Below are 17,906 nucleotides of genomic sequence, written 5' to 3' on the forward strand. Positions count from 1 at the left end.
TGAGTTATCAGATCATGAATAACAAATTATAAATTTTTTCAAAATTTATGGTCTTTTATGGTTGTGGATTTCCACTTCCTCTTTTTGTTTAAAATACGGAGCTAGCAAATTATACACCGCCTTTCCTCGCTTCGTATTGGGGAGCAAAGGAGTGTAGTATGAATTACGAGCAAATTCAAAACTCCACAAAATACGAATATACTTGGTTTTTTTGTTCAGGTACGAATAAACCTAGAATACTAATAATTCTGCCAATATGAATACATTTGGACAGTAATCTAAGTACGAATATACTTGGTTATAATTCCAAGTATGATTACTTGAGTATGTTTCCATAAGTACGAGTACGTTTAATGGGTGTTTATTCAAGTACGTGATACTTAGGCAAGTACGAGACACTTGCAAGCAAGTATGAAATAAATGCTTCTTCTCCAGGTATGAAATACTTGGCTAAAAACATAACGAGCATATGTTCAGGAGTAATTGACTAAGTATGAAAACACTTGGGCACAAACATAATAAGATATGACTAAGAGAACTTAGATAACACTCATGGATACAGACAATTGCAAAGTATGCAAAAAATCAACAGAGGTACCAGGCAAACATTTCAAATCAAGAGTTTATGGCCATGAGGGGCCGAGCAAAACGATAAAACTTTAAAAAGCCACCAACACATAAGTTATGCCGCAAGGGACCGAATACCTGTGTTATCAAAAGTATGAATGTACTGATGCCACACAGGGCTAAAGACTATGGTCACGAAGGACCAGCAAAAGTTTTTAGGATATAAAGTACTTATCCACAGAATCGGTCTAAATTCTCGATCACCGAGGGAGTTTGATTGGGGATTTCTGCACTTACTTCAGTAGTAGAACCACCACCAGCAGCATTCTCCTCCAGATTGACAAGTTCGTTAGTTGTTTCTTGAATAGGTGATTGAACAGGATGATGAGAATCATGGGTACCAGTGGGTGTATCCTCTCTAGCATTAGCAAAATCTTTAATCTGTTGCTCAATATCATCTTTTGGATGCTCCACTGGTTCATGAACGTTGTGAGTACAGGTGCTCGGCAGATCATTGTCCTCCCAGAGGGGAGAATCTTCAGCAACCCCCACCTTTGTTAAGCAGGCCTCCCAGCACGCAGCCCAAATCTGATCTTGGATGGCAGGCATCTGGTCCACATAACTAGTTGTCGCCGTATCAAAACCCTTTTGATACCCTTCTTCGAAAGATGTCTTCTTTGTGCTATCAATCTCTGCTAATGCCTGGCTAAGGCTGTCCTCGGCTGTCTTAAGTTTGCTCTTTGTCCAATCAAGCTCTATTTTTGCTTTGTCTCTTTCTTTTTCAAGTCTAGTGATTGTTTGCAACAGCTTGGTGTTGTCTCTCAAAAGCATGTTGCGTTCTGGCTCGATCTCTTGAAATTTCTGGCCCAGCACCACCATCTTTTGAATGAACTGGGAAGGTACCATGTATGAAACAACGAAGTTAATGATGAAATATAGTACGAGACGAGAAACGTTGTAACTTAATCAAAGACACAATTTTCCTTACCTTAATACCACTAACAAGACCAGTGGCTACAAGCCGATCAGGCGGGGATCCGGATTCTTTTTGCATGTCCACTGGAAGCAGCAACCCATGTGCAAGTGCGAAAGCTATTTTCGAGGAACTAGCACTGTCCCCAACGTGAACGGGACGGTCTCCCCTTATGAGAGGGAGAGCCCATGTTTGGGGAAGTACTTGAATGGTTGGAGATTGGGGGTGATGGATATCCATATCAGCCTGTGTGGTAGTACCTGTTTGGTCTTCGGCTCTTGGACGTTTGTCTCGGTGGGCATCACTGACATCGAGAACAGTGTCTGCTCCCCGAGGAGACGAAGAGGAACGAGCAGAATCGCCTCTGTTGCGGCGAGGTGCAGGAGGAGCGTTCCTCGTAGATGCCACCTGGCCAGTACCACGTCCTCGTGATGATACAGTCAAGAGAGAGCTTAGGTCCATGGGTTATCGAGACATCGTACCAGAATTTGGTGGAGATGGGGAATAAACAGATGAGGAAGATTGACTAGTATCACGATCAGCAGCTGCCTATTCGGGTTGTTGTTGAGAAATAGCCTAACATTGGGAGGACCTTCTAAGAACCACGCGGGGGAGGGGAATGCCTTCAGAAATTGGAACTTCACCTTGCTATCCAGCAAATGTCACTCCGGCTCTAGATCTTGAGTTCCTCGGCTGGGGAGCAGTTGAAGTTGACGCGACACTGGTGCTTGGGTTTGCAAGCCTTCTGTCGATAAAACCCTTGTAGGCAGGGCGTAGCCCAGTAAGACGTTTGCGTCGCGACTCCTACCAGCTGTCGAAGTGCTAGGCTTCCCTGTGTATTTTAGGATCCTGTTGATCTCTTCTGTTCGGACATAGCTGGGTTCTCGTCTTGGACACTTGTTAGCGTTATCCGTTGCAGATTAATTAATCAACAAGGGTTAGAAAATGCAGAAAAACAGTAAAAAGAAATTACAAATAAAGCAAACACAATTAAGAGCATACGTGGGTAGCCCCAAATGTGGGGGCAATGAAGGCCCACCATTTGGCCATCTTCCCCCATTGGCTCGAATGCTCCAGTAACGTAGAGGAAGTCAATTTCATGATCACGAGCAGAATCTGGCAAGTTTATCACGAGACACTTCTCTGCCTTTCTAACCTTGTAGTAATAGTGTTATACTCTGGCTTAAGCACAATGCTATACCACCATTGGATGTCCCATAAGCCTATTTGAGTTCCCAGGATCCAATTCAAGGCTATAATTCCAATTACTAGTCTAAATACATTCATAGAAACTTGCATGGGGTAAGGCGATACCAATTCAGGACTTGATGAAGTAATGGGTGAAGGGGGAAACGAACTCCACCTTCAACAATGGCTACAATGAGGATACACATTCTATCCCAAGTGCCACCATCCCTATCTGCTCCTAACGGGGCAAGTTCGAGCCCCACATTATCTGGAATATGCCATAGGGCTGCTCAAAAAATCCGGTGAACCGTGAAACCGGTCTGGACCGAACCGATCCGTACCTTTTGGATTTTGTCCGTGGATTAACGGTCCGGACATGGATTGAAAAATTAGAAAACCGTGACTTGCGGTTCGGTTCACGGATTTTCATTAGGAAATCGTGGATTAACCGAATTGGACCGTGCGATATTTATTTTATAGAAATAATATATATATATATATATATATATATATATATAGGTGTGTGTATTTATTTAATAAATTGTTAGTAATGTTAACACTTTTTCCCACCAATTGTAAACACCCCAATCTGGACTTCCAGATTAGTTTACTTATGGTATTTAATTCCCTGATGATGAATTGGATCAAGAACACCCCGGAAATGATAAGTGTTTGAGCTTTGAGTGTTTGCAAAATCCTTGAACCTAATCTTAGCCTAAGCCACTTCAAAAGCCAAAAACCCTACTGACGCGCGCTGATTTGAAGCCTGCGCGTAGATCAACTTGACAAGTGTTGGTCAATGGTCAAAGCTTGACCGTTGACCAACACGTGAGTAGGTGGTACACGCGCACTAGGGGCAACCATCGCGCGCCGGGGCGCACCATCGCACGGCAGATTGACTCCCGCGCGCGCCGGTCAAACTGCCAGGTGGTGGTCAACAGTTAAAGTTTGACCGTTGACCATCGCACGCCAGGGCGTGCGATGCTGACTCCAGCGCGCGACAGTCCAACCTGTCGCCATCACCTTTATGGGCTAGTAAGCTTAACCACCAAGTAAACCTCAGCCAGCCTCGTGGACTGGCTGAGCTTCTCTCCTTGCACCAACCAGATTTACCTCCTTCTCCTCCTATATATATCCCTCTTTGTTCTCTTTCAAAGGGTTAACAAAAATTGGCATTCAAAGGTTTACACCCTAAGCACCACAAAGAGCATAGCTTGTTCTTCTCCATCTCAACATTTTCAAACACCTCAATCAATCCTCAAACCTCAAAGCTCAATCATCCGTTCAAACTCAATTTAGGTATAGCATACCTACTATTTTCTGTTCTAATCCCTGAGGGGGGCTGGCAGGACCAAGGTTGGTAATCAATACCTGACCTGGTCTTAAAGCTGGCAAGATTTCAAAAATCGTTGTGGTACGGACCCACTCAGGCGCGCGACTGTCCCAGTCTGTGCTCGCTGGTCCGTGTGGGGATTGGTTCCTACTATTTTGTGCTTTATTTTGTATATAGATCACTGTTAAGCATGTTAAAAATCAGTTTACTGCTTTCCTTAGTATGAACTGCTAGCCTTAATTCAACATGAGTTTTTGCTGTTATGGAGTACCCCTGGGATCATTCTGGACCTGTCCCAGAACCCAGAAACATGTAAACCAAGCACTGGTCTGGTTGCGTCAGGGCGCGAAAATCGCGCGCCAGAGCGCAACCCTCGCGCGCCAGAGCTCCTCTGACAGTGGCTGGCCTTGCATGGGTAGTTTGGGCTTAGGCCATTATTTTGTCCCCACACAGTTTATGGGATGTTTTATTAGTTTGTAGGGCTTTTTAGCCTTTAAACATTGCTTAGAACTGTATATTATGTTGCCTATAAACTGCTTGGTTTGTCCTGGGTGTGCACTGGTCCTTCCAGAGTCCAGAGAGTTTGAGAATAAGAGCTGTGGGTTTGAGCTCACTGGCGCGCGCGTGTCTTGGAGTTGCGCGCGCATGTGTGAACAACATGCGGTGACTTGTTCAGTGCATGCTGGTTTCTTCCTGTGCATGTCACTCCAAAATAGGGGCTTCCCAGTTTGTTTAAACTCCCACAACAGTCTGTTTTCATCCTATACTAACTGCCCATCCATGCCATCTATCACATCTTGCAAATTGTTACGGTTTTAATCCCATTAAACTGTTCCCCTACCCTTAATTGGCTAAAGAATTGATTAATCAAACAGAATCGCAAATATTTTCGCAAATGCCTAAGTAGAAACCAATCTTCGGATTGGGCGAGAGGGGTTCCTTAAAACCCTTCCCCTCTCGTAACCTGGCTTCCGAACCCAGATATGGTTATGACGGACCGGTGCCTTCACTTTTTCAAATCAAATAGTGCGGCAAGCATTTCAAGTTCGGTTCCTTGGGTGTCGAATCTTCAAACACAAGGGGCGACTCTGAATTAAGCGCTCGTCTGTCAAAAAAGCGTACTCATCGATCCGCCCTATTTTTTCGGGCATGCTGCCCACACCAATTTTAGTATTTTATCTTAATAATGAGATATAGTGTAGATGTACATAAAATATAGGGAGTAAATCGAAGTTTTTTTCGTATAAATTACGGGTAACCCTAGTTGAGTTTCAGTAGTTCGTTTCTTTTCCGGTTCTTTTATGTTATGTAATGTACTATAATGATACAATCCTACTTGTGTTTTAGATTCTTTTGAATTTGATTTCTGAAGTAAGCCTTTAGTAGTTTATGTAACAAGTACTTTCTGGTGGTGTTAAACTTAATTCTTAATGTAACCTTATTCCCTTTTATTGTGGGATATATGCTTGAACTTTATTTTTTGCTAAAATCCGTGGACAAAACCGTAACCGATCCGTGAGTCCCGGATCGGATTGGAACCGGACCGTAGGACTTTTGGTCCGGACACGGATTTCATTTTGTAAAAACCGTGACTAGTGGTTCGGTCCTTGGATTCCTAGAAATTCAAACCGAACCGGACCGCGAGCAGCCCTAGAACATGGTATTCAGCCTTAAATGCCGCCATAGCAGTGGGGGTCTCACAAAGTTTTCTAAATTTACTGGGCTTGGGGCCATTATCATCCTCATTTGCCATGAATATACTCGAGAGCACCAAACGAAACGAAACCAGAAATGGGTATGATCAAACCCTAGAAGCTGACTTATCTAAGAAGATAAATCTCAGAGAGAAGAACAAGGAGTGAGAATAGAAATCTTACGAGATTAGTTAAATAGGTGTCTGCGACACGAGAAAGTTGCAGACGATGGCAACCGCGGTGATGGTAGTTGAAACTTTCGCCTGGATCTTAGAGAGAGAAAGAGAGGATTCGAGTTTTGGGTGAAAAACCCAAAAGACCCCTTTTTTGGGTTTAAGAGAGAGGACGGAGACGAAATGTCTACTCTCACACCGTTACATGATAAGTAACGGGAAAATGAGGTTCAGCATATGCCATTTTAATGCCGTTTAAACAGAACGTCAGATGAAATTTAATGCAGAGTGTACAAAACACATCATATGTGGTCATTATCTCGAGAAAAGTGATGACCAAGCTGCCAAAAAGAAAATTATATATATATATATATATATATATATATCAAAAGCTTTACCAATAGCCCCCGAGCAGTGGCAAAAGGAAAAGCTAGGGAGCAATTGTAAGAAGGTATTCCCGAACAAGTACAATTAGTGACCGAAAACGTGGTATATGGGAGCACATGGTGGATGAGACAGGTCACACCGCCGTAGAAGGCGGTGAACGGCCATATGGACCAGTAAGAGGTGAAGTCATTTGTCCAGGCAGTCTATTCGACATATAAGGACAAAAGACATGAGAAGTCATTGGTCCAAATAATTGATAAAGACCAGTGACATGTGAAATCACTGGTCCAGATGAACTGTTCGGCAATGAGGTGGCCGAACAGAGAAAGAACTATTGAGAAAGCAGCCTCAAATGCTAAAGCGGAAGGAACACTTTGCAAGGTTCCATAACAGTGGTATCCCGTAAGGAATAAGATCCTGATAATGTAGGATCTAGGAAAGATACCAAACGGAAATGGGATGTTCGGCCAGTCATGAAAAGGAGTCCTAAAAGGGCTAAGCTAATGAACTGATAAGGGAACAAGAATCATAGATATCCTGGGTTTCCTATACGAAATAGGAATCCTAGGGCAACAGGGATGCTTGGGCAGCAAGCATCTAAGAATCTATAAATACGAGATAAACCTAGATGTAAAAGGTATGAAATATAAGGCATTCATATTGTTTTCCTACTGATAATTAGTGTTTCTCTGCTAGTATGTGATACTAACTTAGGCATCAGAGGGCCTTTGCCACGAGAGGCAAAGGTGCACTTACCCCTTGTTTGTCTTGCATATTAGGGTTCCAACGGTGAACTAGGGTTTTGGTGAAAAGGTACGAGTAGCCGTTACAAATCAGTGCTTGTCCAAATACAGCCGGTAGGCGTTCAGATCGCCTTTTCCTTTTTTTACTCCTCGATACTCCTTCAACCAACGGAGGGCCCGAGGGAGTATCATATCCTTGGGGCACGACGTTGTGGGAGGGTACATATCCAGTACCTCGTATGTTCAAAGCTGCAAATCAAAGAATTAAGAGTTAGCACAAGGCATGCAATGAATGAATGGAAAGCTAACACAAAAAAAGGATTCAAGATATACCTCCCAGACTCACCAATAGCCACCAAGGCTCTTCCCTGCTCCTCGGGAAAGAGACCCCATGAAGGCGTAGCACGCCCCCAAAGCCGCTCCACCTCAGTCAAAACGGGCAATCTCCCCGATATTCCTCAGGGCTAGCAGGAATGACAAGTGCACTTGGTTGCGTCTGTTGGGAAACAAAGACGCACCGAGCACGTATAACAAGAAGCACCTCGCCATCTGCTCCTCCTGAACTCTACCCTCCGTGGGCTCCATCCAAAACTCCAACAGCTGAGCGTACGACGCATCCCCCTTCTCTGCCCTCAGCCGATACCTTAGGAGACGCCTCTGAAGCTTGGGGTCTCTCCACGCCGCAGCATCGAAAGGGATAGGGTCACCTCTGACCCTTAGGCCGGTGATCGCCACAAAGTCCAATGGCGTCACCGTCATCTCACCGAAAGAGAATTGGAACGAGTTTGTCATGTCCCACCACCTTTTGGCGAGTGCCCTCACTACTTGGCTATCATTACTCGCCGTCGTCAACACACTGACGAACTCTCTAAAACCAGCCACCCTTACCATCTCCCTCAAGGCCTCTGGGAGTCTTTCCCAAAACTTCAACACATCGACCGCACCCCCGTAGCACGAGATCGTGATCGCCTGTTACAACAAATGGATAATATTTAGTAAACGGGCATGATACTCAAGATAAGCATGATATTCTAAAGCATGGAATTGGAGAGTATAGTACATTGTATTGAAATACGAGTATTAAAGCATACCTTGTCTTGTCGCAAGGACAGGTGCTGCCGGGGGTCCCTTAGAACCAAAGCCTCGTCATAGGCGGTCCTTTCAAGCCTGTAGGCGTCCAGCAGCGCAGGCACCACCACGTGCCGAAGTGGCACGTAGGACTCCTAGGTAAAAAGATGGTCCTCCCCTAAGACCGCAGTTGCCTCGTCCACCACGGTCCTCCGTGGGACCAAAACCTCCTCCTCTACCTGTGGCCCCTCGGCCGCTTCAGTCTCAAGCTCGGCCCGGAGCTCCCTCTCACGGGACTTGAGCAAAGCCTCCGCCAACCCAAGAACCCCTCGTAGTGTCTCCACCAAATCCTCTAAGGACGCCTTCTCTGAGTAGTCACCCACTCCTATATGGCGTGACGACCCTGCACCTGCTCCACTACCTACAAACATGGCCGGTGTCTCCTATTCCTCCACTAGCTCATCCTCGACAATGGGGTCCTTCCCCAAGTCAGCTCGAGGCTATCTCACGAGAGAAGCCTCCATCCCCTCTGCTGTACCTTCGGGCCGTCACCACCTTCGGCCTCCGTGGCCCTCTCCTCCAAATTATCATCAGCCCCCGATTGGCCCGCACCCTCGACCTCGCCCCTCGACTCCATTGCACCCGAGCCTTCCACACCTTGGCCATCACCAGCCACCCCTCCACTGCTGCCACCGTCGCCACCCACCATGGCAGCCGAGGTCATGGCCTCCTCGGCCATGGCTGCCGAAACTGAGCCCCCCATGGACTCCGAAACTTCCCCGATCACTGCGTCACTCTCCGGAGGGACTGGGGACTATGTAAACTCAACCCTTAGTGGCTGATCGCCACCAGGCATGCCTATGTCGTCCATGATCAAATGTGAGAGAGAGAAAGAGCGGAGAGAGTCGAAAAAGAGATGCTCGGGAGAGAGAGAGAGAGAGTGATCGAGAGAGAGAGAGGGAAATTTTGAATGAGGCGTACTGTATCCCCTCTCAAACCGGCTCATCTAGGATCAAAACTGAACAGGGTTTAAAACCTATAAGGCTGCACGACATTTTGGCTAAAGCGCGCGGCATAATGATCAAACATGCAGAATTCTTTGAACTGTCATGCCGTGCGTCCCCTGGTAAGTTACGCACGGCGTTTTAGGTTATTCCAACAGTTCAAATTCTGAATAGTTTCTGGACGTTCAAGGTCGTGATGTTTTGGGTTCGTTTGAGTTTGTTCAGAGACCATGAAAAAAAAAGGATAGATATAAGCAAGAATAGGGGACTTTTTCATTCCATGAAACCGGGGTAATCCCCGGAATTTTCATTACATTCGTTCAAAAAAAAAAGGGGGAAAAAGAAGAAAAAAAGCAAAAACAAAAGAAACAAAATCCTACTGCCTCTTTTCTTTCTTCCATTTCTTCATCTTCAGTCATTTCCCTCGCCGGATGCATCATTCGCTCTATCCGAACGGCCGTCGGACCCATTCGGATTTCCCTCAGAATCCTCTGCATTGTCCCCCGACTCGTGCCCTGGTGCGAACTCAGGATCGTTCTTGTCATCAAGTTGGTCGAAAGCAAAATCCTGCAAATTCGACACCGCACGACGAAGAGTACGGGTCGTCGAAACAAGCCTTGCAATCTGTCGGGTGAGTTCCTCGATTTCCTCGCAATAAGAGGCCATTTCGGCCTTGAGGGAAGTGACGCGTGCCATGAGGTTCGAATCCGCCATTGGATTGGTTTCAGAAGTTGGATGCGATATGCTTTTCGGGAAGAGAGAAGAATACGGAGAGACTTGAGAGATTTTGATGGTGGTGCATGGAATGAGGCACCACCCTCCCTTATAAAGACGATAAAGCCAACGAAAGAGCACGCCTACATTAATGGGTGCCCTTAAACCAGCCGACTATTCTCGGAAATCGAAGAGTTGCATGGAAAAATGAAATGCCGCGCGTTCTAATGCTGAGCCGCACGGCATTTTTTCTTTGCATGGTTAAATTATTTTTTTCTCGGAAATTGATCAACCTAGCCACCAAAATCCTCTTGGGAATCAAACATTCCAGCCGTTTTGCAGAAGAATCTGTTGGAATGAGGCGCCTTGATTATAGGATCCTCGTTCCCCGTGACTCGTGATTTTCGTTCCCCGGACCTCGCCGTACACGTGTTCGTCCTCTGGGACTTCTCAAAGTTTTTCAACCTCCGGGGATTACTGTGATTTCTCATCCCTTGGGACTTGCAGTATTCCCTGCTCGTCTCGCCTCAATTTGCCTCCCGAAGACTCGTCTCGAATTTTCGCCCTCCAAGGGCTCGTCTCGCCTCAATTTGCCTCCCGAAGGCTCGTCTCGAATTTTCACTATCCGAGGGCTCGCCTCGTCTCAATTTGCCTCCTGAAGGCTCGTCTCGAATTTGCCTCCCGAAGGCTTGTCTCGAATTGTAGCCCTCCGGGGGCTCGCCTCGTCTTAATTTGCTTCCTGAAGGCTCGTCTCGAATTTTCACCCCCCCTGAGGGCTCGTCTCGAATTTTTGCCTCTTAAGGGCTCGTCTAGAATTTTTGCCTCCTGAGGACTCGTCTCGAATTTTTGCCTCTCGAGAGCTCGTCTCAAATTTTTGCCTTTTCAGGGCCCGTCTCGCACACACAGTTATTCACATTTAATTCACGACACTTGGCACTATAGGCACTCAATCTTCTTAAAGTTTGTAGCATGATTTCACAATTTCGTCCCCTGGGACTTGTTTTACTTGCATTGTCCCGATTGAACTACGTTGGTCTGATCCCTACACACAGGATACGTAGGCAGCTCCACGAGCACGACCACCATTGTCATTTGCTTGCATTTCAGTTTTCATTCATTTTTATCTTCGTTTAAAGATCTTAGAGCAACGGATTGGGATGCCTATTCTTTAAGCGTCACTCACACCAATCAATGGTGTCCGAATTACGTTAAAGAGGGACTACTGTAAACACCCCAATCCGGACCTCGAAGGGTCTTTGAACGTCCCAATGATGAAACAAAGGAAACAATACATTTGAGAGCTTGGATAAAAGACCCCTTCAGCCCAAACCAAAAGCCCAAAAGTCCTGGACTGGACCTATAATACCGCACGGAACACTTCTACACCGCAGGGCATAATAGAATTCATTATGCCGCATGCAGTCATGAGGTTAACCGCACGACATTTCAGGTAAAGTTCTGACTGACTCAGCTAGTTGTCGGCCACACCCATTTGAGCCACAGCTACAAGTTGGCTAAGCTGAAAAGGCCTTTCTGCCCGCCTAGAAAATACTTCCACCATTTGAATTCAAAATCCTTGGCTCTTGCCTATAAATACATCCCTCCACTCAAGAGAAAGGGGCCTTGAACCCTCTTTCTCTCTCATCATGCTTTCACACCCACTCTTCACTTCCAAGTCTAGAGAAAGTTTGTTCTAAAAATATTCTCTAGGCTTCTCCTTTCTCAAAGTCCCCCATTTTTCTCCTCACCATTAAAAGTGAGTCATTTTACTCACTTTAAGATCCTAACTACCCAATATACCCATCTATTACACATATCCACACCTCTCTTTCCTCAACCGACCTCACCAACGTTCATCCATCCTCATCCTTATCCAAGTTCAAGACTGGACGTTAAAACCAAGTTTCCTTGGGTTAAGCTCAGTCTTGACCCTGAGGGAGCTTTTTCTGCTGTCAGGCTTACCCCTTTGGTTAAGTTTTGATTTAAAAATCATTCTTGAAAAATAAAACAGCCACTGTCCTGAATGCACCACGCCGCGCGACGTATCAATGCGTTGCGTGGCGTAGTGTGTTCAGACGCACGACGTTTCATCAGCTACTTTTTTTTCTTGTTCAAACTGTCTGCATCAAAGTTATCTTTTATAAGGCCTGTTTCAGTTGTTAAGAAACCAGCTATCAGAGTTCTCAGAATGAGACCATATCTACAAGCCATGTTCCGTTTATAAACAAAGTTTTCTTGACCATCTCAAGCAATTAAACACACTAAAAGTTGTTTTATGTCCATGGCTTGATGAAATGGTACTGTCCTAAAGTGATCTAATGAATGAGCATCTTCGGATGCCTGTCAAAAGTGGTGAAAGCCATGTTTTGAGAGCTGATGACAGTCTGATAACAGAACAGATACCCCACACGGCATATTGTAAAGCTGTGTGTGACATTACAGTATACCGTGAAGGAGATCACAGTGGTTCAGACAGTTTGTCCAAAAGCTTCTCCTTTCTTTTATGCAATGCATCATCTTTATCGCCTCTGTACAGACAACACTATGTGCACGTGAACGTGATATATTTTCCCAGGTCCCTTCCCCTCTTACTTACTTATTAAAGAGCTTTATTTTTCAAAAGATTCATGAAGATTTTCCCTTTTGAAAATATTTAGTAGAGACCGGTTTCACCGGGGGAGTGGGGTGCTTTTTGACAAAACCTTTCTCATTCGTAACGTGGCTCCCGGACCCAAAGTCTCGACGTTTTTCGCTAGACCAAAACCCTTTTTCAAAATGTGTCATCGGTTTCTTAGATCATCCATCTTAAAAAAAATCCCGGTGGCGACTCTTTCGGGCGAGCGCCTGTCGGGGAAGCCCATAATAGACCTTCCGTTTAGATTCTGCTATGTCTTTGGATGGAAAGCAACATGTGCTGGTCACATGTCATCTTTAGTTCAATTTTAAGATAGACATGCCTTTTATCTTCCATTCCCCACCCCAACGTCTAACTCTTTACCTTTTCTATAGAACAAAACAGTGAAGCACCACAAAAACCTTACCCAACTTCTCTTTTCCTTTTATCGCCTCTCTCTGTATCTCTCTCTCTCTAAGACCACCACAGGAAGGCAACAATTCCAACCAAAGCTTTAATGGCGATTTTGGGGCTCAGAAATAGACCAGTCGACCGTCGGCTTTCATGAGGGTTTCTAGGGTTTCAGGGCTCGCATCCGACAACAACAGAGAGATCTCCTCTCTGCTCAACTTCGTGCTCTCTTCTTCGATCTCATCTTATCTCTCCTCATCGTCTTTTATTTCTCCGATAGGGCTCCAACGACGTCGTTTGTCATTGGTCTGAGTGGACGTGACGACAGCAGTGGAGGACTCATCGATGTTGTTGGTGTCGTTTCGGGGTGGGATTGTTCAAGCTTGAAGACAAGGTAGGCGTTGTCGTCTACAAAGATGGAACGACCATGGTGGTTGAGGGAGTTCCAAAGGAGGGTTTCGTGGGTTTGCCGGAGATGAGAAAGTTGCAGTTGGGGCAGCGGTGGAGAACGATGGCAACGGATTTAAGCTCGGCGGTAAAAAGGCAGTTGTCGTCGATGGGGTTTGATATTAAGGCATAGTGGAGGAGGGCGTTGAAGATGGGTTTGGGTAAGGGGGTGCCGTTGGCGACGACGGTTATGGTGGCGATGATGGTTCTGTTTATTTGGACTCTGTTTTGTTTCTGTTAAACGTAGATTTGTGAAGAGCAATAACCGGTTAATAAGGGTTCTTTTTCCATTCCATCGCGTTCATCTTGTTGAATTATTGATTTGAGAGATAATTAGAGATGGGTTTTGTGAGTACTATGATGTTTTTTTTCGGATTTGGAGTGGGTGTCTCAATTGGACTCGTAATTGGGTGTTATTTGTTCTTCTTCTAGCTGAGTGACGTCAATGGTGTCCGAGAAGGTGGTTTGGGTTCGATGATGGCTATGGGGTAGAAGGTGGTTTGGGTTGCGTTAGGACTCTTGGGAGGGGAAAAGAAGATTGAGAATTGGACAATGGTGTCGTATCCGTAGAGGGCAAAATGGGAAGTTAAGATTTTTCATTAACGGCATCTAAATCATTTGTGATTTACATAGTTAGAGGGGGTTAGGTGTTGAGTTTCAAAGTTAGAGGGGGTAAACTGCTAATGAATGTTAGTTAAGGGGGTTAAATGTAATTTACCCATTTTTTAAACCCGAGGGTATGGGCTAGATTACCGCTTCTCGATTGATTCAGAAGGTTAATTTTACCGTCCACTTGTGGAAAACTCAATAAGAGTCAGAGCAAAACTCTGTTTGAACTCATTAAACAATAACTTGTGAGGCTTATACGGAAAAAAGTCTTACTGGGTATGTAACTTAAATTTAATTGAGAGGTCAAGCACGTATGATTAATTAGGACTACTCTTCTTAGATAAATGCATGCTCGAAACTTTGTCTCAACCCGAGCAGGAGATTGGTTGCCCACTATTCGAAAAGGGTTGAGTAAGGATTCTCTTAACTCGGATTTGTGGCAATTTTTTTAACTCACATGTGCAGGCTAGCTTAACGATTCTTGATTGATTCGGAAGGCTAATTCCACCGTCCATTTGCAAAAACTCAAGAAAAGTTTTAGCAAAGCTATGTCTGATCTCTGTAGCAGGCCGAACATAGAACTTCACTGTGGTACGGACCGAGCCTTGTTCGTGTCAATCAGAAACCTTGTGCACGGCTCCTATTCCTGTCCTTCATCGCCACCCCACTAGCCACAGGCTCAGCGGATTACAAGCCCGTGCTCGGCCACTCCCTTGCAGCGTACCCTTTCCCGTTGGTCACGTGCCAGGGTCGGCAAGTCGTGCTCAGCCACCTGCGTAGCATGGCCGCTGCCGACGACGGATGGCTGTTGAATTATGCGTCTTCCCACGCGTAAAATCGATTATAACAGAAGATGATCATGGGTGCACATGGATCATGCCAGCTCACCCCCAAAGCGGTTACCAGTTCGGTGACGTCACGGTGACATCGTCTGGCTCGAGCAAGGCACGTGCCTGTGCTTGGAGAGCAAGTCAGGGAGACTCTATAAATACTGAAGGATAACGCTTCTGGAGAGGTACGCACTGATACACGCGAATATCCACTCAAAACCCTAGTCTCTTCCCTTTCTTCCTACACATACTTATCCTCTTGCCGGAGGGCCTTATCGGGCGACCCCCGGCTAGGTCTTAGTCGTGCGCTCACTGTGCAGGCTGTGGGGAGAAGGCTAGGAGACCACTGTACCAGCGGGGAAGGATTTAAGCCAGAAGAGACGGGCCACACAATTGGTGAACCCGACGTGAATCCTTCTCAGCTTCTGATCCAAACGGCTCAAACTCTCTTCCAAACCACCTTCCTCTCAAAAAGACAGTCAAAAACTCAACGGCGATGGGCGGAGATCCACCGAACGTTTCCGTTTCGGGGGCCAAAGACGCCAGTGGAAACGCAATTCTTCCACCGTTTTTCGAAAGGCACATGTCCATCTCGCTCCCCCCCAATTCCGGGCTATCTCCGGCCGCGGACGACATAACAATGGCCTACATCCGCCTTCTGCAACGACAAGACGACGAAAGGGATAATGAACTTGCGTCGCTAAGGGCAGAGGTGGCCCAGATGAAGCAACATTTGCAGGACGCAACCCCAGCCGCCTCCAGATCTACCGGAGGCGGACGACGGAAGCGAAGAAGCTCTCCTCCTCCACCTCCACCACGGGACCACCCCAACGAGGCGGGTCACCGCGTCTCCGTCAAAGACCGCCTTGGGTTTACGCCAGAAAAGGGAGACACCAGGGAACTTATCCTCTACAAACGACCTACAACATCTGGTACGCACCGCTCGATGACCCACCACGAGCGAACCCGCACACGAGACACCGAATCCTTCACAAGCACGTACTCGACTGGTCGCGCGGAGTTCTCTCGCACAACGGCCTCGCGCCGAAGCCGAGACTCCGTAGAAACCAGGCGCCACGTCTCTGAACGCCTCGAGGGGATCCCACCAGAAAACATGGATAATGAAAACGACGTTCGGTGGAATGGGAAAGGCGTATGGATCGAAGGGGCGGAGAACGGGAACAAAACCTATTGCGATAAGGAGAAGTCCGTCGACCACCCCCATAGGGAAACAACGGACCTACGGGACAAGCTTCGAAGCCGGGTACGCGAGAAAACCTCAGAAAGAGAAAAGCACCCAAAGAGGTCGCGCACGGATGTGCTCGGCAAACCACCGCGTCCAGGATTTGAGCGGCAACTGAAGGACCTTGGAATCTCACCCTTCACCTCCCACATCATCAACACCATTGCCGAACCCAACTTCCACCTACCAAAATTCACGAAGTTCGACCCAAGCACCTGCGAAGCTTACACTCACCTGATTCACTTTCGCTAAACCATCGAGCTATGCACTACAAAGGATGAAATCAAATGCAAAGCGTTCTCGTCCAGCCTCGGTTCTCTCGGACTCTAGTGGTTCAACAAATTGCCCGCTGGATCCATACGGAACCTGGCTGACCTTGAACGCGCCTTCAATACTCGCTTTATCACCAGCAACAAAACAGCCAAGGAGCCTGAGTCCTTGTCCCAGATGAGGAAACTCCCAAATGAAACACTCAGGCACTATGCCGAGCGCTACTGGCAACTTTTCAATGAAATTCCCGAAATCGACGAGTACTGGGCCGTGCGCACCTTCAAAAATGGGTTGGAATCTGGTAGCAAAATACTCGACGAACTGGCTATTCGACCTTCGCACGACATGGGAGAGTTGATGTGTGTCATAGAACGATTTTGTGCCCTTGAAGAATTCTACGCGGACCGAGCCGCTCAGGGGATCCCCAATTCAATAACCTGCCTACCGACGACAGCTCCTCAGCTGCAGATACCAATCGTAACTCAACAATCCCAGCCAAAGAAACATGTTAACAACATCAAAGAAGGGAAGAAACGCCAACTAAAAGAGCATGATTACGTGGCCGAAACCACCCACTTTAAAGAACCCATCTGGTCCTTCCTAAAGGAAATCATGAGGCAACCATGGTTCGAGTGGCCGCAAGGCAAGCTCGGCACGGACAATGGACAAGCTGATCAGAACCCAAGGAAGAAGTGCTCCTATCACAATGAGCTCGGCCACTACACAACGGCATGTGCTCCGTACAAGGCGCTGTTGGAGCGTCTGGCGGCCCAAGGCCATCTCGACCAATACATCGATCGAGCAAAAACACCCGCCCGCCCACCTGTCGGAAATCCCAACCTCAATGAACCACGACCGACGATACATGTCATCTACGGCCCAGTAACAAAAGAATCTGAAGCACACCTCCGAGCCGACCTCGATCACGCCTCCACTTCTAAACAGGTACTTGCTGTAAGACCCGGGTCAAAGCGACCGCGCCCGGACGAAACGCCCAAGTGGACTATCACTTTCACCGAGCGCGACCTTGAGTTCGTACAAACTCCACACTCTGATGCTCTCGTCGTTACAATGCAAATCGGAGTCCACGATGTCAAGCGAATCCTCATCGACCAGGGAAGCTCGGCAGAGGTGATGTACTATGATTTGTTCAAAAAGCTCGACCTCCCAGAGTCAGCCCTACAACCCGCCGAAGTCCTTCTAATCGGATTCAACGGAGCACCGGTTTGGCCACTCGGACGAATCTTCCTTCCGGTCGTCGCAGGTTCGAAAACATTAACCATTTAGTTCATCGTCGTCAACGTGTCGAGCCCGTATAACGCGATTCTTGGCCGAGCCTGGCTTCATAACATGCAAGCAATCGCTTCGACCTACCACCAGGTTGTCCGCTTCATCGCCTCCAATGGACGACAGGAAGACCTGCGAGGTGACCAAGTAGCCTCCAAAAAGTGCTACGTCTCGGCCGTCCACAACTCCGCCAAAGCCAAAGAAGTACAATGGGTAGAAGTCCCCAACATGGTCGTGATCAACGACGTCGGCCAGAAAGCCGAAGACAAAGCAGAAGAAGACCTCGTCCAAATGCCAATCAACGAGGATGGCTCCCAATTCTTCCTAATTAGCTCTTCCATCAGCGAGACT

General features: G+C 46.8%; 1 protein-coding gene across 1 annotated transcript; it reads left to right on the plus strand.

Annotated features, from left to right (window-relative positions):
* Positions 1-16,880: 16,880 nt before the first annotated feature.
* Positions 16,881-17,555, plus strand: LOC131328879 (uncharacterized). Its single transcript, XM_058361841.1, has one exon. The coding sequence runs from the start codon at positions 16,881-16,883 to the stop codon at positions 17,553-17,555; it is 675 nt and encodes a 224-aa protein (XP_058217824.1).
* Positions 17,556-17,906: the final 351 nt, after the last annotated feature.

This window comes from Rhododendron vialii, chromosome 1a (assembly GCF_030253575.1).
Source record: "Rhododendron vialii isolate Sample 1 chromosome 1a, ASM3025357v1".
Taxonomy (NCBI): domain Eukaryota; kingdom Viridiplantae; phylum Streptophyta; class Magnoliopsida; order Ericales; family Ericaceae; genus Rhododendron; species Rhododendron vialii.

Coding starts and splice junctions, on each gene's coding strand:
- LOC131328879 (XM_058361841.1), top strand. CDS start 16,881: ATGAGGCAACCATGGTTCGAGTGGCCGCAAGGCAAGCTCGGCACGGAC.